This window comes from Andrena cerasifolii, chromosome 2 (genome assembly GCF_050908995.1).
Source record: "Andrena cerasifolii isolate SP2316 chromosome 2, iyAndCera1_principal, whole genome shotgun sequence".
NCBI classification, from domain to species: domain Eukaryota; kingdom Metazoa; phylum Arthropoda; class Insecta; order Hymenoptera; family Andrenidae; genus Andrena; species Andrena cerasifolii.
In genome coordinates, this window is record NC_135119.1 from 6,007,351 (window position 1) to 6,034,349 (window position 26,999).

At 44.0% G+C, this 26,999-nt stretch overlaps 1 protein-coding gene across 3 annotated transcripts in view; it reads right to left on the minus strand.

Annotated features, from left to right (window-relative positions):
• Nucleotides 1-26,999, minus strand: part of Knockout (Stork-head domain-containing protein knockout) — a 133,334-nt gene that overhangs the window by 50,717 nt on the left and 55,618 nt on the right. For all 3 annotated transcript variants that reach the window (XM_076830263.1, XM_076830261.1, XM_076830262.1), the window contains exons 2-3: nucleotides 20,050-20,304; nucleotides 30-225 (exon numbers count right to left, since the gene is read on the minus strand). In XM_076830263.1, the coding sequence (XP_076686378.1) occupies nucleotides 30-225; nucleotides 20,050-20,250 (397 nt within the window). In that variant the 5' untranslated portion in view covers nucleotides 20,251-20,304. The remainder of the gene's footprint in view (nucleotides 1-29; nucleotides 226-20,049; nucleotides 20,305-26,999) is intronic.

Below are 26,999 nucleotides of genomic sequence, written 5' to 3' on the forward strand. Positions count from 1 at the left end.
GAGAGTAATTATTTAAATCGACCACTCACCGAGACAGGTGATAGCATGATCGGCTGGCGGTCGTAGGACATTTCGAGCCCAGGCTGCCCTCAAGACCTCGAGGGCACAGGGTGGTCCGCCTACCATCAGCACGCCAGGTGACACGTGACCCTTGTACCTGAGTTGTCGGGTTGCGTCCACCAAGGCTGCGTTCCACCAGCATTTGGAGTTCGCCTCCAAGAAGCTCTGAAACAGACAAATCCGTACACCGATTACTTCTTTCATTCTGAGAAAGACATCTTTAGATGCTAAGACCAGGTTGGCTCGAAGGTGGCTTCGACAATTCTTTAAGGGGAGAAGCCCGTATAAACGGCTTATTTTTTGTATCAATTTTTAAGAATTTTTTGCAAAGAAGTAATCCTTTCGTAACTTTAAGGGTGGGGGAGAGCGGGGACAAACGTAACGGCGTCATGAAAGTAACACGCCTTCTCCCGCCTGCCGCAAAAACTTCCAAAACGTTTGCTTTACATAGTTACGCGTGTTTAAGGTAAATGTCCCAATACCTGGACACTAGTGTAAATAATACTGATTATTACATTTAATATTCGCTTTATCCTTAAAATAACTGTTTTATTCAATTATTCAAATATTTAATAAAATATATTCATGTACATATTTTTTGCTAAACTGTCCCTACTTTTTCTTAAGCGAATATAATTAATAATGTTTAGTATATTGGTACAACTAATACATTTTTAGAAAACTGGTAGCTTGTAGTATTATTTTTTGATTGGAAGATTAAAATTAAAGGTCTTATTAGTTTTTTATTCGCGTGTCTATCTACTGGTACAGTGAAATTCCGGAATGGCCCTAAACCTGACCATGTGTGCAAACTGTGAAATAAGTACGAGTTATTGTTGACACAATATTAAAATCGTTATTTAACACCTTAGCAATTATTACTTTGTATTCTTATTATCTTGTTTTAATGATAATATTCAATTCAATATTCATGTGTAAAATTCGCGCGTCACACACGAATACGCATAATCTTAAAATTAATCATTCAATAATAGATTGTTTTTACTCAGGTTGTTTACTCATTTGAATAAATTACTTATACAGAAAAAATATGCCAATAGGAAAAACTATTGTGTTGTTTTTTTTATTTAATTTCCCTAGAAAACATCCAAATTGCTGAATTGTTTCACCATGTGTCCAGGCAATGGGACAGTAAAATCGGGACAGCGGGACATACTAGTTAAGCGGTTATGCCTAGTCAGGCGGTCGAAAAGAGGCGAATATTTATGAATTTTTTTTGAAGAAGCGGAAGCGTATAATTTTACAAAACTTTTTGCGTTTAAAAGAGCAACATTTAAAGAACATTTGGTAATTTTTTCGTAGAAAAATATTTACGTTTATAATAAAATAACAAGCGACATCCAAGAAGCATTTTTAAAAATATGGTTTTGCGGTGAGCACTGCCATTCGGGACCAGATTATCTAAAATCAAAAAACAAAACAGATTTCGTTAGTATATTGATATATCTTCCGATTGACGGAGAGAATTTTCCGAAATATTAATTTAGAACAAAATGGCGACTATTTAAAGTTGAAATCCTGATTTTTCGCGGGATTTTTGCACGGAAAAATCAGGATTTCAACTTTAAATAGTCGCCATTTTGTTCTAAATTAATATTTCGGAAAATTCTCTCCGTCAATCGGAAGATATATCAATATACTAACGAAATCTGTTTTGTTTTTTGATTTTAGATAATCTGGTCCCGAATGGCAGTGCTCACCGCAAAACCAAATTTTTAAAAATGCTTCTTGGATGTCGCTTTTTATTTTATTATAAACGTAAATATTTTTCTACGAAAAAATTACCGAATGTTCTTTAAATGTTGCTCTTTTAAACGTAAAAAGTTCTGTAAAAATATACGCTTCCGCTTCTTCAAAAAAAATTCACAAATATTCGCCTCTTTTCGACCGCCTGACTAGGCATAACCCCATCAATACACAGTTGAATTTCGGCCTATAACTTTGAGAATATATTTTTTAAACGTTTTAGGAGCGTTATATGCAATTTTTTTTTAATTTTTCGGTTGATTTATGAAGTGTTTTCCTCTCGAAGTGCGATTTAGGTGTGCTCGGAGCTCGGAGGCGCGCTGACTCACCGGGCTATATTATCAATACGCAGTTGAATTTCGGCCTATAACTTTGAGACTATATTTTCGAAACGTTTTAGAAGCGTTTTTTGGAAAAATTTTGTTTCTATTTTTCATTCGATTTATACGATCTTCTCCCCTTAAGTGCTCACAAAATGTTCGTGAATGTAAGTAGGGGTGGAAACGGTGGTGCATTAGGATGTCGAGAGTCGTGAGTCTAGGAAAGATTCTCTACAGTTTTTGGCAGCGGGGCGTTAAGTGCCTGGATGCTCCAAAGCGAGCAGACGCTTCAAGCCTGCGTCACTAACAAGTGGTGAAAAATACATTTGGCACCTTGTACCCTTGAGAGCATTGCTCTGTGCACCGCGTGAGAGTAGCGCACCGCACGAGTACCTGACTACATTTCTTGCATCTGCTATGGTACCTGAATACTTCAGTCGCATTGTCTCAAATGCCATTTTATAGTTCGGTGCACTCCACCCTAAACCTTGAACTAACACGTCGCATTCATGAGAATCATTGTCACTTACAAGGGAACATCCCGAACCCGAAAATTCAAAAAATTCTGAAACTTTGTGAATATGTAGGGAATTTCCTCCTGATTACAACGGAATTTTTGTTTGCCGCCCAAATTTACTCTAAGGGAGTGTAATTGACCCCTGAAAATCCGGTTATTTTCCGATTTTGTGTTATAACTCGTGAACTGTAAAATATTTTGTTCATCAAATGACAGATCTAATTAAAAGAAGTAACTTTTGTCTTGAAACTTTTTTTCTATCTCTTACAGTTTCCGAGTTATAGCACAAAATCGGAAAATAGCCGAATTTTCAGGGGTTAATTTCACCTCCTTCGAGTGAATTTTGGGCAGCAAACAAAAGTTACGTTGTAACCAGGAGGAGATTCCCTACATATTCACAAAGTTTCAGAATTTTTTGAACTTTCGGCTTCGGGATCTTGCCTTGTTAGATTTCTAAGTGTTATTCTCAAATCAAAGCTCTTTCTTCTCCATTCTACTTCCTTTATCACCCTAAATTTCCTCCACCATCTTTCCAATATCGCGTAACATATGGACGAAAATAGTAAGTTGCAGAAATTCCCCGGCGCGAGGTCGTAACCAGTGATACATCTCGCATTACTGGATGACGGTCGTACGGAAGATAGAATCTTGGGGACTCGTCGTCTAAAATACGGCTGAGCCGCTAAGTGTTTACTGGCACGGGGTTGCTCGTTGCTCACCCTTCTCGTAACTCGAACAGAAACTGTGCCACCCTCGTAGTTTCCCCCGGTCCCCACGTAGTTACGGCTCGTATATATAGGCGTAAGCCATGATGGGGGGTCGAATAAGCCAGACAGTGCTCATAAACGAATGGCCCCGCAGGATTTTCACCGACTATTGGCCCTCTCCCCCCCTTTTTCCCCTATTCTTTGGCCCCGCGAGCGTCGATCTCTCTTTCCAGCTCCCCCCTCGTCCCATCCTCTTCACGGTAAACCATGAAATTAGAGGGAAGTGTCCGAATTCGATCGGTACGAGTTGTCGTGATTCATTGCGCCCTTTGCGCAGACCGAACAGTGCATTATGCTTTTGTCCCTTTCATGATGCTTGCCTCTGCTCGAGAGATAAGAGGAGTCACGCGCGACCGTAAATCATGCAATTCCCAGCTGTGGACGCTTCATCGGAATCGAGAATTAATCGTCCTCCGGCGTGCACAATGTGTGTAACGCTCACGTAATACGGTAGAAAGCTGATCTTTTCTTATGCAACGTATTATAGGAAAGAGATAAGGACAGGATTCAGTAGTGCCGCGAAAAACTGCGCGGTGTTTTTGCAACGGGGAATCAAGATACCGTCCTCCTGGGCTTCGTGAAAATGGTTATCATATTCGGCTCCCAACGTGTCGTAAAGATACGTTTGCCGCGATATGAGAAAATTGAAACGTTTTTGTCATAATCTATCTCGCGCACTTTCCTCCTTTCTTCCTGAACGCTAATTCACCTGTCGATGATGTAAGGCTTGTAAGTTCTCGATCGTTTTGCACGTACAGCTGCTTCGTATCTCGCTTGAATTTTTACTCCAGCTAACTCGATTACGGAACGGCTGGGCGTTTGTTTCTATCAACTCTGTCCTAACTCCAGGCGTGCATTTTCATTTTTACACTCTGTCCGCTGGGTTAAGAAGCTTTTTGCTACGTACGGTGTTATCGATCTCACCACCAATTTGGTGCAGAGTGCCACGCGGCGTTTTTTCCTTCCCTCTCCAGCTGGTTTCACGTTGAACGCAGGCTGGGCTGAAGGACCCTCGGCGGGGGCCCGGCTCGCTGCACCTGACAGGACATTTCTCACCTCCTGCCACGATCGAAAACGCTTTATGCACAGCCTCCTGTAAGAGGCGTTACAAATATTTCCACAGCGTATCGACCGTAATGGCACTTGAGCTCGCACGCGTCACTTTTCCAATAATGGCAACGAATTCGAGGCGAGTGCTGTCACGTGTCAGGGGTAAAGCGTTTCAAAGAGAACATAATCCTTGTAAAGACACTTTCTGATATTGTATTTCTCACTCTTTCGTATTAGTAACACGATTTCCCATTTTCACCATTGAGGAAGTGAACACGAGTCCACCTCTCTACCTAACCCGACGTGTGCTGCACGAAAATGCTACTTTCCTTTCCAAGGATTACCCTAAAATTCTTATAAATTCAAATAACATTCAAATTTAGTCGCCGAAGTGTTCCTGGCAGAGTTCGTCTAATTTAGAGCTTGCCCACATGCAGACTATCATGCTAGAAGCGAAATCAATAACAGGCATTCAGTTTTTATTTTCCAATCTTCCGCTTGGCGAGGTACCGAGTAGGTCGTTTCCCGTATTCATCGCGGAAACGGGAAATATTCTCGGCTGAAGGGTCTCCCAGCCTGCTTATGGACTGCAAACACGTAGATGGGGCGAGCAGTTATCCTTTATACCATCCCGGTCGGATGTTAAAATATATTTCAGATCTGCTTGGACCGTCTCGATTCGGAATGCACAGTACGATCCCGAATTGAAGGGAATTTCGCGCTGCTCGAGTGCACAGGCACAAAACCAGCGCCGTTGCTCCAGCTCGATCGGGATATAACTCGCTGTGGCGCGGTGGGCGCTCGGTCGCTCGCGAATAAAACCCAGCGGATAGCGGTTGCGCGGCTGATTTTCGATCGGTGAAACTCAAAGACGCGTGCTGGTTCCATCGTTACGTGCCATTGAAGAATTCTTATCTATGATTTACGCGGCTCCCGTACAGATCCTCCGTCTCGATACGATTCGTTTCTGCGCCCCGATCCGATCGCGGGAAATAGAGAAAAGCGTCTCGGGTCGAGAGACTTCCACCGCGTTGCCGCTGCGTTGCAAAACGCGCGAGAGGGCAGAGCATTTCACCTTTCGTCGTAAGACGTTACTTAACGCGATGATTTAACAAATTTATTCGTGTCAAGGCGCCTTCAAGGATGAATAAGGATCTCGAAACTCCCTGGCCGCAACGGATGCAACCTCGACCGCCCCGAGGGAAGCTGTCAGGATCGCTTAAGGGGTTATGCCTAGTCAGGCGGTCGAAAAGAGACGAATATTTGTGAATTTTTTGTGAAGAAGCGGAAGCGTATATTTTTACAAAACTTACTGCGCTTAAAAGAGCAACATTTAAAGAACATTTGGTAATTTTTTCGTGGAAAAATATTTACGTTTCTAATAAAATAACAAGCGACATCCAAGAAGCATTTTTAAAAATTTGGTTTTGCGGAGAGCACTGCCATTCGGGACTATATTATCTAAAATCAAAAAAACAAAAAAGATTTCGTTAGTATATTAATATATCTTCCGATTGACGGAGAGAATTTTCCGAAATATTAATTTACAACAAAATGGCGGCTATTTAAAGTTGAAATCCTGATTTTTTCGTCTCAAAATCCCGCGAAAAATCAGGATTTCAACTTTAAATAGTCGCCATTTTGTTTTAACTTAATATTTCGGAAAATTCTCTCCGTCAACCTGAGGATACATTAATATACTAACGAAATCTTTTTTGTTTTTTGATTTTAGATAATCTAGTTCCGAATGGCAGTGTTCACCACGAAAGCAAATTTTTAAAAATGCTTCTTGGATGTCGCTTGTTATTTTATTATAAACGTAAATATTTTTCTACGAAAAAATTACCAAATGTTCTTTAAATGTTGCTCTTTTAAACGTAAAAAGTTTTGTAAAATTATACGCTTCCGCTTCGTCAATAAAAAATCACAAATATTCGCCTCTTTTCGACCGCCTGACTAGGCATAACCCCTTAAGCGTGGTTCTCGATAGGTGAAACCCTCCTGGATTGCGCAAAGCTTCCTTTTCACGAGAGCCGGCGGCTGATGTTCGAAGCGGGTGGCTGCGCGATAAACAGCCTCAGATCGCGCCGGATCGATTTCGCGACATCCTTCCCTCCCTCACCGTCATCCCTTTCTACCACCGTGGAAAGACACATCCTCCGATCGGGCGAAAGCTCATTTTTCTTGCCCCGTTGCGTACGCCCGACGAAAGCGATTTCGTGGCTAAGTGCAATCTTTCTTGCGCCACGTTGTCGCGGGCTGGGAGTCAATGCTTGGCTGTGGTTAACGGGACGCTGACTACAGAAACACTTTCTGTTGCGTCGCTATTTTTAAGGGGACTGGGCGCAAGAACCGTGGAACGTAATGAAATCGAAATCGGTTCAGCTTTGTACTCGGTCAATCGAAAGAGAGATGCGTAAAAGCGTAAGGAATCGATTCAAGGTGGTGGATTGAAACGATTGTAACTGGTTTCGTGGGTGAACCGAGAACGGATGTTTACTTTTTGATGCGCATGGAGGGAATATCTTGAAATCACACGAACTGTTTTCACTAAAGTTTTTAGAGTCGAGTAACTGTTACGAGAGAGATAGATACGTAGTTGGAAGAAGTAGATGTGTGCCATGGCTTTCCTAAGTTATTCTATCAAAAAATCCTTACTCTGGGCATTTTCATACTTACCCTTCACCCAGCTCATTGTGAGATCCAGCCTCAGTGGCGCACTCGGGATTTAATCTTGGGGAGAGCCGAGTTGAAAGGATAAAAATATTTGTAAAGTAAATAACCACACTCATATAGTAGTGTGTCGTTTTCTTAGTGACATATTTTGAATTTACCGCGTTATCGACGGAATTCAATAGGTGTCATGACTGTCTTTATGAGACGGGAGAGAAGAAGAGGTTAGAGGTAGTTAAAACGATCAAGGCAGAGAACTGTAAAATAACTGCCTGTAAAGAATTTATAGCCCCTGAATTAAAGGCTTGAAATGTTGTTTTTTGTCTGTGCAGGTGAGAAACTCGTTTCTTCACAGATTCTTAATCTTGTAAACGAGTGTACAAAATTGTGTTAGGAATTATGAATGTTGCACATACACGTGGTTTGTAAATAAAATTTTTGTCTTTGCAGAAAAACGCAATTTCGTCTTTCCCTCAAACATAGGAGTGTGTTTTCATTATATATTTTTAATGCAAATTCAGTAAAACTCACTTTTATTTTTTATTTTTACAAAGCCCGTTCTTTAAGGGGTCCCAAGACCCCTTGGCCTGTGGGTCCGTCACTGTCCACCCCGCAATCACACCCAAGAATATCTCGCGCTCAATTCATCCCTCTTCGAATCTACGTGTTAATCAAATCCCAGGCAAGTACTTAAAAATCATCCGTGCCCGCATTGATCATCGGCAGGGACTCGCCTCGGAAGTATGATCGTCGCATAAATTCGCCTGCATGGCGAAAGAACGCGCCTGGGAGCGGGGCATAAAGAAAGCGGTCGGGGACCGTGTAAACAGTACGTAAACTCGGCGGTCGTTCTTCGCGGGCAGCCATTACTTACGATAACACCGGCAGAAAGAGTAGGAGCAAAAGAAAGGGAGAGACATAGAAACGGTCCATGGCGATCGAAACGGCGAGCCAGTACATACCGAAGGGGAAAGAGAAAGAGAGGGAAGGGGGATAGCTATAACGCAATAGCGTTGCTAATCGGCTCGCTGTTCTTGGAGCACGTTACGTTCATATTGCTATATCCTTGTCGGCAATGAACTTGCGGCAATTCACTCTACACGGGGTATACGGTCGTTGCCTGCCCACTAATTATTATGCAATATGCTAGCCATGCTCCCGCGAGCATGCTTACCCTTTTAGAGCCTCTCGAACACGAGAGCCGGTAAGAACGCGACGAGTCGAACGACCCGAGCAAATGATCGCCGCGGACGTCGCCCTTCCTCTAGGATTCTAGACGATGTCAACTATCGCAGTCCCCGAGGTCTTTTGGGCGGGCGCCAAAGTCCCCATTCAAGCTGCCCCGTAATAGGAAATCGTGAATAATCGATTAAGCCGCGAGGAACGCGATTGTCCTCGATAATTGACGTCCTCGTTGCTGATTCCGATCCTAATCACCGATAGTCGCTCGAATTGCCAAACAATGACTGAGAAACAAAGCTAGAAAAAATTATCGCGAGCAACGCGGAGTAGAGCGGGGGTCTTACTTTACGTCTGACCACGGCGAGCCACTTCTCCTTCGAAAAAGGAAAGTCGAACGAGAATCGAGGCATCGGTCGGGCCGCATAGTCGCCCGATAGACCTGGTCAGATCTGGACGTGTCGAATTTTAATCATCAACCCTCGTCGCACAGTGGTTCCAAATCGCTAAACGCGGCAAACCTCTCAAAACGTACTACAATTTAGTAAGAAATCGGTGCTCGGGGGTTTTTGGGGTCGCTGATTACGAATCTGGAGTTCAAAATTTTTTAAACAAAATGACGAATCCAATATGGCAGACGCGTATATCAGAAACATATCAAATTTGGTCTAAACTTGGTATCCTACAACTGTAAAACTTTCGAGGTCGCTGATTACGAATCTGAAGTGAAAATAGCAAAACATCAAATGGCGGATCTAATATCCCTGGTGTAAACGTTGTTTTAAGTTAATTTTTGTGAAAATTGATTGTTTTCCGATTCTTGACTAAAACGATATAATTAGAATGTCGAATTTAATATGACGACGTTAATTTCAAAGCTTTTTTAAAAATTATTTTGACAATTTTATTTTGCTCGATTCTAGTGAAAAAAAACTCAACATTTCTGCGTTTAGTACGTCACGCAGTTCAAGTATATTGCCGAAAATAGTAAAAGAAAACTATGAATTATAAGTGTTGTTTGAAAAGCGAATGCTGTTTTATTCATATACTAAATACACTTGGTACTTTATAATTAATAAGTATCTTAAAAAACCGCAAATTTCCGCAAATTTTCTCAATTGGATATCATACTTGACATGTTACTTTATATCAAGAAACTTGTTACAGCGTGACGCTCGGTGACACTCATCTCTGTTTTCCTTCCGTTTAATTCAAACATGACTTAGAAGGGGAGGACACCACATGTGATAGACACCGACTTTGATGAGCCTTGGCACGATGGATCTATGTGGAAAAGAAGTAAATAGGTGTCCGAGCGTTTCTGCCACTGGGCCTTAATAATACAGATATTTACATGGAAATTATTAAAAATTTTATAGTGGCCGTGGGGTTTTAATGAGTAAAAATCCCACACTACCCTGGTACCCGCGGGAGATTCCATTCTGGAGCCGTCGGGGTGCCTTTTGAAGATGTCTCCACGTTAAAAAAAAGTTTATAAATTTTTTTTATTAATTATATTTTTTATAATTTTTTTTTTAACTTAGGGAAATCTTCAAAAGGCACCCTGACTCCTTCAAAGGGGAATCCCCCAGGGCGCCAGGGTAGTGTGGGATTTTTACCCACTAAAACCCCACGGCCACTATGAAATTTTTAATAATAATACATGTAAGTATCTATATTATTAATCTCCATTGACAGAAACGCTCGGACAACCTATTTAATTATTTTCGACATAGGTCCATCGTGCCAAGGCTCATCAAAATCGGTGTCTACCATATGGTGTCCTCCCCTTGTTAAATTTATAACATATTGAGAAGGGAATTACGAGGGTAGATTCAAAGATATTTTACTTTGTTTCTGTGGAAAGTATATGTTTATAGCACCTACTTTAATGGTAAACTGTTTCACATAAACTTTCTCTGACACATTAAACACGCTTCCATTTTCAAGACATTAAGGAGCATGAAATTTCGCCAACTTTGACGGCCTATATCTCAATAACCAATCAATATATTTCAGAAATTCAAGCGGTATTTGATGCACTGATACACACAACAAGTCTGCTATAATATCATAAAGCTGCTATATACTTCGAAAATTGAATTTCGGCCAGCTTTTGTATATTTGGGACCACTGTGCGCCGGTGCTTGTGCAGGCACGCGGCTTGCGAGCATAAATCACGATAATATAATTTATATGCTAATGCTGCGAGTGCAGCGTGTACGCGAGAGCGAAATGCAGGGCGAGGGATCTAACCGGGTGTAACTGCGTGCCCGAGCATTGGCGTCGACCTTTCCGTATCGTTTAATCCGTGGATACGAAGGAAGAGGATCGAAAATACCGTGACTCCATACGTTCACTTCATAATCACTATATAAACAGAATATTCGAATCAGAAAATCCAGTTCCACTGCGGTAAAGTCCAGTGAAACTTTGGAACTTAAAGAAACTGGAAGGTTGCCATCCGGCGGCTCACAGCGGATCGAGAATCACGAGGAGACAAAGTTTCGCCAAAGGTTTCAATGGTTAAAGAATGATGTACAGTAGACAGTGTGTGTATCTGGAGAAATGGACGCCAATGGTTGACGGGGTTGCCAGCAACGTCGTTCTATGCGATCGTAAACTTGAAACTGGGGGACACGAAGCGAGCACGAGGGACCGAAGAGGGGCAGCTCGGAGGATAAAGGAGAGCGGGGGTTAGGGCTCGTTCATTTTTTTCGCAATTAAATTGGCAAACAAATAAAGGAGGACGCGCCTCCGAGGTGAATGGGCATCCTGCGGATAAACGAGTTCCCGCGGCCGAGATAAAAGTCCCCTCCATTCGCGATGCGCACGCTGTTGATTTACGAAGTCGACGACGAGGGGGACGATGCAGGCGAAGTAGACAGAGGATCTCGTTTAATATCGTGTCCAGCAACGTGTCGATATGTCCCGAGCATTTAGAGGCTCTTCTTGGCGAGTTTATCGAATGCAACAGCGACGGAATAAGCCTCGTGTAACCTCCCGAGTTCGGTTAGACAGATACACGAACGTCGGATCTTTCGATGCAGCGATACGCTAAGTCGATACAAGCGTGTAATCTTTAAGAGGTAACCGCGGCTCAATGTAATACTTACGATTGCTTAGGCGTCCCATCGCGTGGACGTCCTTTTTCCCTAATTAATATCTGATTAAACCGAACCAGTCCCCTGCCCGTTTTGCCTTGTTACTCGTCGTTTTTCACGGCGCGCGTAACGGTTAGATTAGACGCAGCCTATGGGGAACTCGCGCTGTTTTATATACGCGAGCCTCGTTGAGCATTCTGGAGCAGAAATTACGAGCATGAACGGCGTATTAAGAAGCGCGCGGCGTTGCGCGATGTATGATTAACGCGCTCGGAAATTGTGTGTTTGATGAAGAGATTTTGCCGGCAATCACGACCGAGATCCTTAATATCGCGGGTAATGGAGCGTCTCGGGGCGATGACGGCGAGGATATTTGCGACTACGCTAAGAAACTTCTAAAACAACCCGCGACCCCTTTCCCAGTTTCGCTGAACTCTCGCGGAATCTTCGTTGAACCGTCGTTCCCGTCCCCTCGCCCGCAGATATCGCGCCCTAAACGCTCGACAGGCGTGACCGATAGGAAGTGTTTGTAATGAAATATCGGCTCGGTAGTTGGGCCATAAAGAAGTGAATGTAACAAACTGGTATATCCTTGGTCAGAGTGCGGTTATGGGCGGAGAAGGCCGGCACAAAGCGCGGTGTTTTTGCGGCGTTGCTCGTGGCAGAAATCGCCACGCGGATGAAGAGTGCCCGCTCGGTTGCTGCATAGGCCGCATCTTCAAGGTAACGTGATCAACGTATGGTAATAACGGTCATTTAAGGAGAGTTCGCGGTGATACGCGCTCGCGAGCTGACTAGGGAACGCGTGGTAAATATCGTTCTGCTCGGGCACTACGTACCTGCGGCAAGGATGCGGGGACATAGGAGCGAGGGATTAACTCCTAATTAGGAGTCGCGCGTCGCCGCGTAAACGCTCTTCCGCCCGTCCAACTGTCCTTTTTATGGTCCGCGAGGTTCCGCCGCGGTTATGTAAATGCGATTATAAGCTGAGCAGGCCCGATGCGTGGTCAGGAATCGAATCGTCATCGGTGGATCTGTATTCAGCATCTGCGCATTGGCGGTCGCGGCAGTTGTCTCTTCGAGGCGAGACCGCGGTAAGTAATAACGGGAACTCGACGGGGACGTGGCAATTTGCATTTCTTTGAGCACCGTTGGGAACATTTGGGAAGTGTCAAGCGCACGCCTGTCTTCCGTCTAGCTGTTCCACTTGATATTCGCACTATCCTTTCAATGCGAAGAAGCAAGTCGAATGGGAGTTTAGAAAGAGATTATCAAACCGGGGATTTTTCCTGCAATCGTTATCAGCATTACATCTGAAACGTCCCTCCTCGAGACGCGTAGACTGTGAAAGGTGCCCGGACGCTGGAGATGCACAAGCCCTATTGTGTTCCTCCGCGAGCATGAGGGCATTGTTGCTCAAACTGACAGTACAGCCGGGGAGAGGTTACGGGGTTCACGGCGTATCAGCCTGAACGGATCCTAAATCGCCCGGGGCAGCGAGCCTTCGTCCCTCTTCGTAATCCACCGTAAGCGACTAAAGGAGTTCCTCGCCTTGAAGAGGGCGTCCCTTATCTTTATGCATATTTCACGGCGTTTCGCGTCGGACGAATGCTCGCGCGGAAACGGGCAACTCGGCCGCGTGTGCGCATTGCGGCTTTACGGTTTGCGCCTTGGAAACCTTCCCGGAGATGCAGCGTGCACGTGAGCATGCGCCCGTGCTCTAACATGGCGGGCCGCACGCGTGCTTCAGCGGCCGATACTCGCTCCACCGGTTGCCGGGGATACTATTTCCGAGATCCACTGGGAAACGGAAGACCCCGTTGCGGCCTAACGAGGTCCATTCTCGAGGAAATTACCGTCTTATCGGGACGCCGGCATCTGTAGCCCCAAGTTACGGGCAGCCTGAATATTTGCAATGTTTTTGGAAAGTATTCTGCACCGTTGAAAGGGAATAGAGAGGTGGTAATACAGTGGCGGGTTTAACGGGCGGCCGACGAGCAGTTGCCGCCTGTGCCGCTAGCCAGAAAGCCCCATTTTCAAAGCAGCGACGCACGCAGGGGGTCCAGAAACTAAAAGAGAAAGAAGGAAGAAGGAACGGAGTTGTATCAAGCGCCTGAAAGACGGAGCGAGACAAAGTAGCAACGCGTCGCGCGTCGTCTATTTCGGCCCCCTCCCCAAAATAAAATTATAAAATCCTGAGCGCGCCACTGCTTCAAAGAAAGAATTATGATTTAATCCAAACACTATTTTTTCTGTACTAATACACTGAGCCCGTTTTTAGTAAGCTACCTCTTAACTTTCCCGATAAAATGGGCCCATCAGAACGTTTGCCACCTGGGCCTTTTACCTTAAAGGGGGAATCTCGTGTAACAGCCCCCGTAATATATGATTTTTTTTTAAAAAAACTGTTGTTAATATTGTATTAAACTGTTTTGGGATATAAGGAGGCATCTTTAAACTTGTAGAATCTTGTTTTCTATGTCGATCTTTCTTATTATTTATTAATTATTGTGGAATCGTGTTAACCTCTGCGACGATGTTGGCGGCAGGTATAGCACCTGTCACAGTCATCTGATTGCAAAAAGGAGGAAATGTTCTGAAAGTTAAATAATTTACGCTGGGACTGGACATAACATTTTAATTTTAGTTTTTATTTATATTACTTGTTTCGTCGACGTAAAGAATGTGAACAGGTTGTCTAAGGAAAAAACTTATTTTTTCTTTCAAACGCTATAACTCTTTCAATTTCTCTTCTTTATAGTGGACCAACCCCAGCGTAAACTATCTAACTATTAAGAAACTTCTATTTTTATTGCAATCAGATGAGTCTGATGGGTGCTACACACTACGCCAACAGGGGTTACATCGTCGAAGAGGTGGACAAGAATCCACAATAATTAATAAATAATAAGAAGAATCGACATAAAAAAATATTTTCTGCAAGTTTAAAGATGCCTCCTTACATCCCAAAAGAGTTTAATCCAATATGACGCACAGTTTTTAAAAAAAAAATCTTAAACATCAGTTACTTTTGGAGCTGTTAGACGAGAATCCCCCCTTTAAATCTGCCACTGATGGTTCAAGGAAGAAGATTTGGGAGTTATCGGAGGCGAACACTTGCGTAGGCATTTGGCGTTTGGGAACGGCCCACGGCGCGATTGGCACACAGGTGGCGCCCCGTTAGTTTGGGTATGCGTAGCGTTCGGAAAAGAGTAGGGTCCGCGAGTCGGCGATGGGGGAATTGGTAACGCGGTTGGCCAGGCCACGAAAGACCCACAGATATTGGGTCCAAGTCCCATCGGTCGAGGAAATCTTTTTCGCTTAACATTTTGATCGATCTTCTGGTTTTAACTGTGACTTATTTCCAGTACACAGATATATCATATAGTAGACCCAGCATTTCTCCGACACGCGGTAACCCCAACATTTTCTGACCAGCATACAGAAGCCCCAACGTTCCGTGACTCTACAGCGTACAGTGCCCCTATCGTTCTGTAAACTTAGCATATCCCGCTTCTGGAATGTTCAGGACCTAGACCCGTGGGATCCCGCTATGTTTCCCATCCACCATACTCCAAACCCAGGGCCGCTACTCAAGCTTTCACATCGCCTGTGGCCGCGAGGCTAATTGCCAGAAGCTTTAATAGGGATAAATTCGTCAGTCAAGGCCCGGCTGTCGCAACGCTGGCCAAAAGAACCCAATTTCCCCGTGTGCTTGCCGCTCAGTCGGTCAAGGATGCTTCGTCGCGAAATTTTACGAAACGCCAGGCAGTCCCTGGAAAGTACAGAGCCGCTTATCTGATCGCCCGTTAATACGGTATGCACGTAGACCGTTTAGATGGTTAGAAGTTGTCGGAATCGTGGCCAACGTCGTCCCTCCGCCATGCTTCGACAGCTTATTTCAGATGCCGGGCACAAGTGGAATGTGATCTACGCGCGTCTTGCATGCGTAATGCCGGGCATGCGGCGCTGTTACGTAATGGGCCCCGTGTACACTGGTTTGTTCTTAGCGCGGCTAGTATCAGCGATACCATGGGACATCTATCACGCGTCAAGGTTTGAGCATTACTCCATACCCGGCGCGGTTTAATTTAGCCCAACTACCGTTGCAGGATGTTATCCGAATGCAAAAACAATGGTGCGCCCTAGCATCGCTCCACTGTCTTGGGCGTTTATCGTTGAACCGGGCTAGCCGGCATTTTCGTACCGGAACCACAGGATCATAGACACCGATGGATTTGATTAGATCAATAACGAAGGCGTCCCAGAATTACAGTAGCTCGCATTAATATTCGGACACATTTTAAAATCGCATAACTTTTTTAGAATTGGTCCATACAACTTGCGATTTTAAAGTGCCCGAATATTAATGCGAGCCACTGTATATCGCTGGACTAGCCGGCGCTCGGGCTGCTGCCTCCTTTTTCGCGGTTAGTCTGCTCGAGACGCGCTTCTATAATGCAAGGACATGAAGCGTCCCCTTCTATCCGATAGGAGAAATACTTGGCTATGTTTTCCGAGGGGGATCTATTTTCCAGATCGCTCGATACCGCAATATTTCTATTAATCAACGGCTTTATCTCGATTCGCAATCCATTTCCGCGTAAAGCCCGCGGAGTAACACGATTCCGCGGCACATCCAGCGATGCACACGCCGCGCCCGGCTGTGTGTGCAACGGTGTCCGCCCCGAGATCGTGTTTCACGCTGCAGCGGAAAATGTATTGCAAATATGTGTGCTCCTGGCATAATATCCGCAATAAAACGAAGCAAGGTTTCACTCCTAAGACGGAACGGAGCAGGTACGCGTGCACGCGCCTTGTTTATGCACTGAAATTCAACGTGTTTATAACGAAACGGGAAAACATCGCCGGCGGAAGCTAGGCGCACCGGTTCAAGTATTACCCCGCCACGAAATGATTCCCTTCTTGAATAAAACTGATGGCACTGTCGGGGGTAACCGATAAAGTACGTCTCGGTATTGATCGGCAAAAGTTATCTTGACTACGGTCACCCTGGGTAAACCGTTCACCCCTTATGTAAACCGCAGATTCTGATCTTTCTCGTGTACCGTGGAGAAGGAACGTTTCCCTTGTTGCGGGATATTAAGAGCGACGTAATTATGAGATAGACACGGTGTTTACTATAATACCAATGTTTACACCGAGCCATTCACCTGCACCGCGAAGTAAACATTCAATTTCCAATTGGATTCGAAAGAGCCCCAGTTTCCTTTCAAGTTTCATTGCGTTTCAATGATGTTTATTGCACGCAGTGCCGGCCGTCGCGCTCGCGTATCGCGCTTTCACTCCGCGAGAGACAGGCTTAATTTCATACCTGATCATTTCACAGATATTACTAATTATAATACGCCCTCGTTTTTCCAATTATCCGAGCGACTTCAGTTACAGTTGCGCAGTCTCGGTCCCGTTCGATCGAAACGAGCCGGATGCCTTCTCCTAATCGGGCGGCTGCTCGCTAATTGTCCCAAAGTTCGGTCCGCCGGATTAACCGCGCTCACGAGCAACAGCGTAATTAGATTTACTCGATATCTATCTAAACGTGCTCGCAATGATAGATAATATTGCAAGGGAAACTGTGGGGGGAGAGCCTAAAGGAACGCGAACGAGATGGAACCATTCCAGGCGGCTCGCTCGTCGGATGCCGATAATATCGTGAAGTCAATTGTGGCGAACGATAATTAACCGTGGTAATAAACAAGCTGGTCACCGCATTGTGAAACGATAACGCCGGCTGTAAGTACAGCAGTTCCTACGGTAACTCTAATTAGTCTGACGTTTATGGCGCGTTGATCCAATTCACTGGCTCCCCAGAGGTTATGCTTCCTTAGCGAACAAACGTGGATGCGTTTCGCACTATTTCGAGACGTTTACTGCCGGCTATATCGCGTCGACCATCGTTACGCTGCCATTGGTATTCGAGTGGCATTCATCTTCACGATCTCCTTCCATTTAGACGAAAGAATTAAGCAAAATGTACTATCTACTTCAGTGATTCACTCGGGATTTGATCTTGGAGGAAACCGAGTTGAACGGATAGAAATACCTTTTTAACGCAAATTCAATAAAATTCATTAGGTGATTATAAAAATTTACTTAAATAGAAAAATTCAGTTTAGTATCAGTAGTTGAATCAAAAAACCATTCGCTAAGTATTTCGTTATCTGCCTGACGTTTTCATTACCTCCCAAGCAGAAAGCTTCCCAGAAGCAGGACTCCTTTACCTTCCGCAAAGGTTCCCAAAGGTAAAAGCTTCTAGCTAATATCAGTCAAAGGAAAAGAAATATTCCAAAGATTCAATTTTCGCTACTTTCCCTCGTGGATCAGCCTCCACGCTTTGACAACCCTGGGAGTCGAAAACCTTTCTCTCAGGGTTCACATTTCTACGACCTTGTACTCGCACGAAGAGTCCTGCCGTCACTTAGAGAATTTATCCCCGGAGCAGGTGTTAAAAGAGTACCCATTTAAGGGGTTATGCCTAGTCAGGCGGTCGAAAAGAGGCGAATATTTATGAATTTTTTTTGAAGAAGCGGAAGCGTATATTTTTACATAACTTTTTGCACTTAAAAGAGCAACATTTAAAGAACATTTGGTAATTTTTTCGTAGAAAAATATTTACGTTTATAATAAAATAACAAGCGACATCCAAGAAGCATTTTTAAAAATTTGCTTTCGCGGTGAACACTGCCATTCGGAACCAGATTATCTAAAATCAAAAAACAAAAAAGATTTCGTTAGTATATTAATGTATCCTCAGGTTGACGGAGAGAACTTTCCGAAATATTAAGTTAAAACAAAATGGCGACTATTTAAAGTTGAAATCCTGATTTTTCGCGGGATTTTGACACGGAAAAATCAGGATTTCAACTTTAAATAGCCGCCATTTTGTTGTAAATTAATATTTCGGAAAATTCTCTCCGTCAATCGGAAGATATATTAATATACTAACGAAATCTTTTTTGTTTTTTGATTTTAGATAATCTGGTGCCGAATGGCAATGCTCACCGCGAAAGCAAATTTTTAAAAATGCTTCTTGGATGTCGCTTGTTATTTTATTATAAACGTAAATATTTTTCTACGAAAAAATTACCGAATGTTCTTTAAATGTTGCTCTTTTAAACGTAATAAGTTCTGTAAAAATATACGCTTCCGCTTCTTCAAAAAAAATTCACAAATATTCGCCTCTTTTCGACCGCCTGACTAGGCATAACCCCTTAAAGCGGGCCAGTGAGAGTCACAGCTACGGAGAAGTAGTAGTCTAGCCAGTTCGGTTGCACAAAGATGCTAAACCGGTAAATCGGTAAATCGATTTGAAGTTTTTTTTTCACTGATAACGTAGTAGATGTCGATGGAATTATGCGCTATATATATGCGCTACATTGTTATACATACAATTTTTACCGGTACTTCGCCAAATTTTTACCGGGAATTCGATAAATTACGTATTTCTCGATATTTACCGGTAGATCGCGAGAAATTTGGCGAATTACCGGTAAAAATTTTACGTATAGCAATGTAGCGCATATATGTAGCGCATAATTCCGTCGATATCTACTACGTTATCAGTAAAAAAAAACTTCAAACCGATTTACCGATTTACCGGTTTGCAATCCCTAGTGTGTGGGCTCCGTAAACTACGTATCATCCCGTCTCTTTGCCCCGCGCGGGGCAGTGGTGGTTAACTTTCCCTCGGAGGGTGCTCGGAAACGAGTGCTCATTGAAACTGAAGGGCGCTCTCCCGTCGAAAGACGTGTCCCAATTCTGTTTCCCTTGGCCGGCAACGCGAGCATCCCTATCCAAGTATCTAACCCCCGACAAAGCATCCAGGGAGAAAGGTACCGACGCTGGGTGGTCGACGACTGCGGCCGCAAACTTTGAATTTCGTAAATTCCGGATCGAGGGAGACTAAGACTTCCACAAATCATTTTTACGCAACTTCCACGTGTCCGCGGTTTGCTGCAACGGGCGGCTGGTGTCCCGCGTGAAATTAAAACGGACAGAAAAGAGGAGGAAGAAGGATTGCGACACGTCGAAGAGCTGGCAGGACTATGGAACATCCGCCGTTTAGCTCGGTCCTATCCCTCCGTCAAGGTTGCTTCGCGAAATTGCTCGTAATTCATATTGTCTCATTCCGCAATAACGGTGCGTCCAATCAACGCCAATCTTCGGAAACGCTGAGTTGCAAAAACGTGCGAGCGCCCGGCCGGGTAGGAGGGAGGGAGGGAGGGGAGGTACGTTTCCGCTCCGTCGCTCTCTCGCGTCACCGCGAAGGGAAGTCGCGGCGTTTCGGTGGATTATTTCGAAAATTAGCGGCCGCCTCCGCTGTCCGTTGACCTGCACAGAACGCTAGCCCCGCTAGCTAGCCCGCGACGAAGCTGCCCCGATTAAGCCGGACAACCGACAACCGGCGTGCAACCACTCGCGTTTGCCCCCGAATGAGAAACTACCGCGGCATAATGGGTGGACGGTAGTCACGGTTGTAACAGATCGTTACATGGAAAAATTCCGGTTCTGGAAGAGAGGAATGCTCAGCGCTACGTCGCGCCTATGTGCAACCTAGATAATCCACGATAATGCAGCGCGCGTCGACTCACCTGAAACAAATTGTAACCTTTATCGTACATCCACATCTCGTCGGCTGGATGCTCCTTGGGACTCTCCCGTTGGCCAGGGTTCAGAACCTGAGGAGGCGGACCCCTGGTCAGCTGAATCGCCAGGGACCTTTGAAGAAGCAAGAGGCATCGGGAGGGCCCTGAGCCCCCCGGGCCCGTCCCGTCTCCCAAGATCGAGGCCATTTTTCCTGGCCAGCTGCTAACGATCCCGACGACTCGGCGGTGGCATCACGAGTCCTGGAAAACACGGAACAGAGGTGTTACAGAATTTGTAATGGCACTTTCGCGTAATAGGGTCATTTCGGGGGGAGACGCACCACTTTTTTTCGGTTGCTTATAAAGTCTTAAATAAATACAACTGAAAAATTAGGTAAATGTAGTTTGATTGTTTATTTCAATCTCTTTCACATAATAACATATTAAATATATGAAAACCTTATTTTAATATTAAAATACGCTTTCTAAAAAACTTCGAAAAAGTGCATCTAACCCCAGACCTGAGGGAGAGATGCACTTCAGATTCGGGGGTGATGCATCTACTTATTGTTACCCTCTTCTCCCTACTCTCATTCATTTTTTTCTCTTCTACACATATTACAGAGGGGAGGATACATAGTACATGTTTCGTGGAGCCACTTTGAGCACTCCGGGCAACGAATCCAATTTACTAACCGTTCGCACAAATTTTTCACCTGAAATCCAACGCAACGAAAAGTTTTTTCAATTTTAATGAACTTAAACCACACGATCGATGTGATTCGTTTAATAAGGTTATGTTTGTAGATAAGAACACGCGTCTTAAGGGTTGAAACAGTGCTGCCACTTATGTAGTGTGGCCGGAATAGGAAGTGGTGCATCTCTCCGCTAGGTGCGTCTCTCCCGGAATGACCCTACCTTCACACCTTGCGATCACCTTCTCCACAGTCAAAGTGTTAAGTGTAGTCCGGCAAAGAAAAGAGGATAAAGAATTCAGGCAAGACAGGGTGTATGTATCTAGGTATGTACTATAAAAGTGGCGTTTGTTCTTCGGACGATTCTTTTTCTCCTCGTTTAACTGTGTCGCAAAGTTTGGGCAGATATGAATACTTTTCTGCGCGCAACTTTCTCGCGACGACGCTTATCTACGATTACGTGGCGGAAAGATAACGCCGCAGAGTTCACCGTACCGTTATCCACGTTCGCAAAAGTTTCATGCGGCAAGTACATCGCCCGGTTGAGCGGAATAGTCAAGGGGGAGTGTTGGAGCACCACTTTGCGTTGGTTACATTATGCCGAGTGGTTCGAGCCACTTGGCAGATCCACGTCGTTAACGGGCAGTAATCGATGCTCTTTGAAATTAATTAGGCTCCTTCGCGAGATACTTTACGCGCTAATCGGCCTGATAAAAAAGTTTTTAATAGCAGAGGTGTTCCGATACGTTAAACTTCCAGCCGCCAGTTCTTCCAGGTTTCTAAGCCCCGATGATGATTATCGGCGGGATTTCGTTTCCGATTCAGTTCTTCTAGAACGAAATCTGGTCTTTAAAGGAAATGGAACGTCGCGGAATACAGCCTCCTCGAGGAATTCACGGGCCGAGCGAGGATAAAGTCGATCGAGTGATGCGGAAACGCTCGTTCCCGTTGAGACACGTTCGATCCACCCTCTGCTTCTCGCTACGCTCCTCATTTCCTGCAGGCCATAAGGCAACGTCAGGTTTCTCTTTATTGTATCAACAACTCCTACGTCGGCCGCCTAATTGATTTACGCCCTCCCCTTCAGTCATCAGCAGGACGGTGGAATCTCATCCACGAAAATCCACGTGGCCGCTGGGACGTGTCTCGGGGAAAAAGGCGCGAGATGAAGGGGAGAAGACGTCTCTCGGATGAATTATGTGCGAGGGGCACATGATTGCATCAGGGCGAAGGTTCTGACGCAGAAATTGGCAGAAGGGGTTGTCTCTTTCAAGATATTTCTTCCTCCAAAACTATCCAGATTGCACTGACGTAGGAACCAGAGGATGTTTCTGGTTGTTATTGTTTGCTAAACAGTGCTCCTCATCTGAAGCACCATTTCTGCGAAGTTTCAGATCTTCACCATCTCGTTTAAGAATAATGTGTGGGTAAAACCCCTTAACTTTATCAATTTTTTTCTTGGTTACTGATTAAGATAAATAGATGAAACGAAAGAGGACAGATAGTTACGTGTTAGCTAAAAGCATAAATTATTTTTTTCCACTCGTAATAATTGATTTCCCATTCCGAAAAAAAAATATACGAAGCACAGCTAATATGTGGTTTTTCCTCGTTTGTTTCAGCTATTTATCTTAAATAATAACCGAGGGAAAAAATGATAATGTTAAGGACTTTTACCTCTATATTATTCGTAAGGGAACATTGTGACGGTTTGAAAAATTAAGATCTTTTTAAAGATTTTTTCTGCGTAGATACAACATATATTGCAATAAATCTTTTTGTTATTTATTAATCTACGCTTATATTATACAAAAAAAATCAAAGAATTTTATTTAATTTGTTTTAAAACTTTAAACGCGATTATCTCAGAACGACGTTTTTTCAACTGGTGCAGGTGATCGCAAAAAAACTATTTGACCAATCAGTCTGAAAATTTTACACATTATTCAGCACATCAGTGGCTATGGCCGGAACTACGGAAACATTTTTTGATTAAATATATCATACTTTTTACAAGGCAAAATGCTTGTAAAGTTCACCGTATTTCGACACTTAAACTTCAAACGTCCGCCATTTTGTTAATTTTTTATCAGTAAATATAATCCTACTCCCAGCCATAGCCACTGATGTGCTGAATAGCGTGTAAAAATGTCAGACTGATTAGTCAAATAGTTTTTTTGCAATCACCTGCACCAGTCGAAAAAATGTCGTTTTGAGATAATCGCGTTTAAAGTTTTAAAACAAATTTAAAAAAAAAATCTTTTAAATTTTTTTGTATAATATAAGAGTAGATTAATAAGTACCAAAAAGATTTATTGCAATATATGTTGTATCTACGCAGAAAAAAATCTTTAAAAAGAGCTTAATTTTTCAAACCGTCACAGTGGAGTGACCCTATACACGAGAAGCCTCTCGGAGATCTGAAACCTCACAGAACGGTGTTTTAGGTGAGGAGCATTGTTTGGCAAACAATAACAACAAAATTTGCTACGGTGGCTGTTTGGTCATGCTTAACCCAGAAATCGTCAACGATAACATTACTTCGAACTATAATATCTCGAGCAGTGCTAAAGGATCATAAATTGAGGTGACTCTAGATTGATGGTAGGCTGCACACATATTTCGGCTGTCGCGACATCGATCCCTCAGGGTACGATATTGCCAGAAGGCGCAGCGATAGCGCGAGGATCGTAGGCCGTTGAATATTGCATTGCTTTACAACGTGCCAAGGTACACGCTGTAAAATGCCTAGTCCTTTTTCGGGGAGAATGGAGCGACCGTAAATTTGGCACGAAAGCTGGGCAATTACGGTCGCATCGAATTGTGGGGCCCGGAAGGAATCAACGAAGTAATCTCGCCCCTTTGGCGGCCTGCCACCGCGCGGTCGATGCAGACAATTTCTCTAATATAGTGTTGCAGCTTGCACGCTGCCCGAAGAAATTGGAGCGACGCCGGTATTCGTCCGCGAATATTTCGCTCCGGGGAGAGCTTTCGCTTGGTCTTCGAACTTCCAATGTTCCTTGGAATTCGAAGACGGTCCTGCAAACTTTTCGCTGTCCGTACGTCAATGAAGAAAAGTGGCACAGAAACCTGGGCAACGTCTGTGCAGTAAGTATTTGAAATGAACGATTTATTTAGCATTAATTTTAGGCAATTTATTTATTTATTTATTTATCATAAACGGGTTAGAACCCATTATATAGCAAGGATACATAACATTATGCGTGTTGAATAAAAATAAATCTAAATATATGCATACTATATCACATTATACTTAACAATGGAGAGAAAAATGAAAAAATAGAGGTGAAGAATGAGTAATGAGAAATGAAAAATGTACAATGAAAATGGAAATGAAGATGAGAATGAGAATGAGAATGAGAATGAGAATGAGAATGAGAATGAGAATGAGAATGAGAATGAGAATGAGAATTGAGAATTGAGAATTGAGAGAACTGAGAGAACTGAGAGAACTGAGAGAACTGAGAGAACTGAGAGAACTGAGAGAACTGAGAGAACTGAGAGAACTGAGAGAACTGAGAGAACTGAGAGAACTGAGAGAACTGAGAGAACTGAGAGAACTGAGAGAACTGAGAGAACTGAGAGAACTGAGAGAACTGAGAGAACTGAGAGAACTGAGAGAACTGAGAGAACTGAGAGAACTGAGAACTGAGAATTGAGAATTGAGAATTGAGAATTGAGAATTGAGAATGAAAATGAAAATGAAAATAAGAATGAGGACGAAAATGAAAATAGAAATACATAGAAAATAGAATAGAAGTGAAAAGTGAGGGGTGGAATTAAAAGTGTATACTATACTATTAATTTTAGTTTTGTCGCGTTAACGGATTACCAGGTATTTTGATCGTTCGCTCTTAGCATTCTGTGCAATTTACTCTTTAATACGTCAACAGATTCACGAAAGAAATCAACTGCATCAGCATATAAGTTTGCTTGTTGTAGTAGCCGGTTAATCGGGTCAGAAGATCCATATTTCGTTTTGTACACGATATAATAGAATAAGGGTTTTTCTCTAAGCGATCTGGATGGAGCATATAGTTTTATGAGTTCCAGCAGGGGTGGACAATCAACTTGGCCTTTTAGTATTCGAGATAGAAAAGACAGGCTTGCGACCATTCTGCGGTACCATAATGAGGGTGTAATCATGATCTAAAAAAGACATCAGTTGGCCCAACTTGTAAGCTGCGTATTTCGATCAGAATAGACGGCGTTAAGCCAATGGCCTTCGAAACGACCTTTCGATTGTCAGCGTGAAATAAAACATCTAGAACACTTAGTATCCCTCTGAACGCCCACCGCGCTCGTACTTTTCCACGGAAGAGGGCTACGGGCGTCTCTGATAGAACAATAATGTAACTTTCTCAGTATTCAATTAGCGGGTCGCTCGTCATATTTTATTATCATGGCGATCTTGAGAACCAGCGAAACTTTTCTCCCGCGGGGCCGGTGTATTGAATGCTAGAAACGTAGATGTAAACGGTGGATAGACACGCGATCCGTGCCGGGGCAAAATTGTTCCGTTTTGTTTTTTGTTCGTGTGGTCGTTTAATTTCCTCCGTTTCACCTTGTACCAGTTCGCCGGGCCGGGGATCGCCGGGCTAAAAATCGCGGAAAGGAGGGAAAGATGAAGGGAAAGAGGGCACTTCCTCCGACGTGACTCATCGGCGCGTATGCACTTTCCTGGCGAGTGTAACGCGCCGACGGTATTCCTCGTGGTGTAAGAGGAAACGATCTATCGGAGATCGACAAGGCAGGAAATACAAACAGCCGTCGCGCGGCTCGAGCAAGGCGGGCTGAAAATGAAACGGTCGACGCAACCCGTCCGATAGGATCTCGCGAATTTATACGAGCCGGGTAATTGAAGGACGTCGGGATGTTTCGGGGTGAATGGATTCGTCGCGGTGTGATTCATCGACGAATGTCGGAGACTATGACCGATCGGATCTGTCCCGCGACACTCACCGCTCTATTTAAGTAGCGCAGTCTGTAATACAGCCGTGAACCGTCATCGAGCTTCAGGGATTGCAGACTCGAAGGTCGTGATTTTGTTGGGCTGCTTTCGAATCGTTCTAATCGAATTATGCCGACTGTTTCCATCGTCATGGGCGCTGAAGTTCAGTCGAACCGAATTTTTCGTGATCGGAGGCATCTACCACTTACAAGGGAACACCGGGAACCCGCACTCACCGATTGGAACGCAACTTTGTGGGTTTATAGAGTGACTCAAGGCGAGAACAACGGTGTGTCTCGTTCGGGCCCTATCGCCCTTTAAGGGGGTGAGAACTAACCTCAAAGTCAAATAAACACTTCCACTTCTTCGCGCATAACTCCCGAACTACGACAGACAGAAAAAAACGTTTCAAACAAAAGTTTAATGGTGCTATGAGCACTGCAAATTTGTGTTAACAAATTTTTGAAAAAAGTTTAAATAAAAAATACCTGAAGAAAAAATTTTGTTGACGCAAGTTTGCGGTGCTAATTGCACCATTAAACTTTTGTTTGAAACATTTTTTCCTGCCTGTTGTAGTAGTTTGCGAGTTACACGCGGAAAGGTGGAAGTGGCTATTTGACTTTGAGGTTAGTTTTCACCCCCTTGAAGGGCGATAGATTGTCCTTGTATTGAGTCACTCTAAAAACCCACAAAGTTGCGTTCCAATCGGCGAGTGCGTGTTCGTGGTGTTCCCGTGTTAGTTTGACTGTGAAAGCGAGTGTGCTACAAGGACATCCTCCGTTTGGAGAGAAGAACGTTCGATTAACGGAGCCCTCGAGTAACGGAGGTTCGAATGATAATGGCGGCGGTGTATCAGAAATTCAGTGGAAAAAAAGGCGAACGCCGGCAATGTCACTGACTCCGTTTCACCTCGTGCCAATTTTAAAAGAACGGAAGACATCCGGTCTCTCGGCTCGCGCACCGGAGACTTCCTGCGGCGTGAGTCACCAGTGTCTCTTTACATCACGACGGATCTCATTAACTTGCCGTCAGTCATGCCGGCTCCGCTATAAACCGCACGTCTCTGAAGCTGGCCATCTAGATCTGCCAATAGATTGATCCCAGAAGCGTTCAACGATCTCCTCAGGCCGCTACCCAATTTCGTTCCGTTCGTTTATTCATTTGGTGCCGCGCGTGTCGAGTGAAAGCGTTCAGCAAACGCGTTATTTTCAAGCCGGGTCTTATAAAGTTTTATTGCTTCTATGAAAATCACCGTCGACACACGGTGACCCATTGCAAACGAGATATAC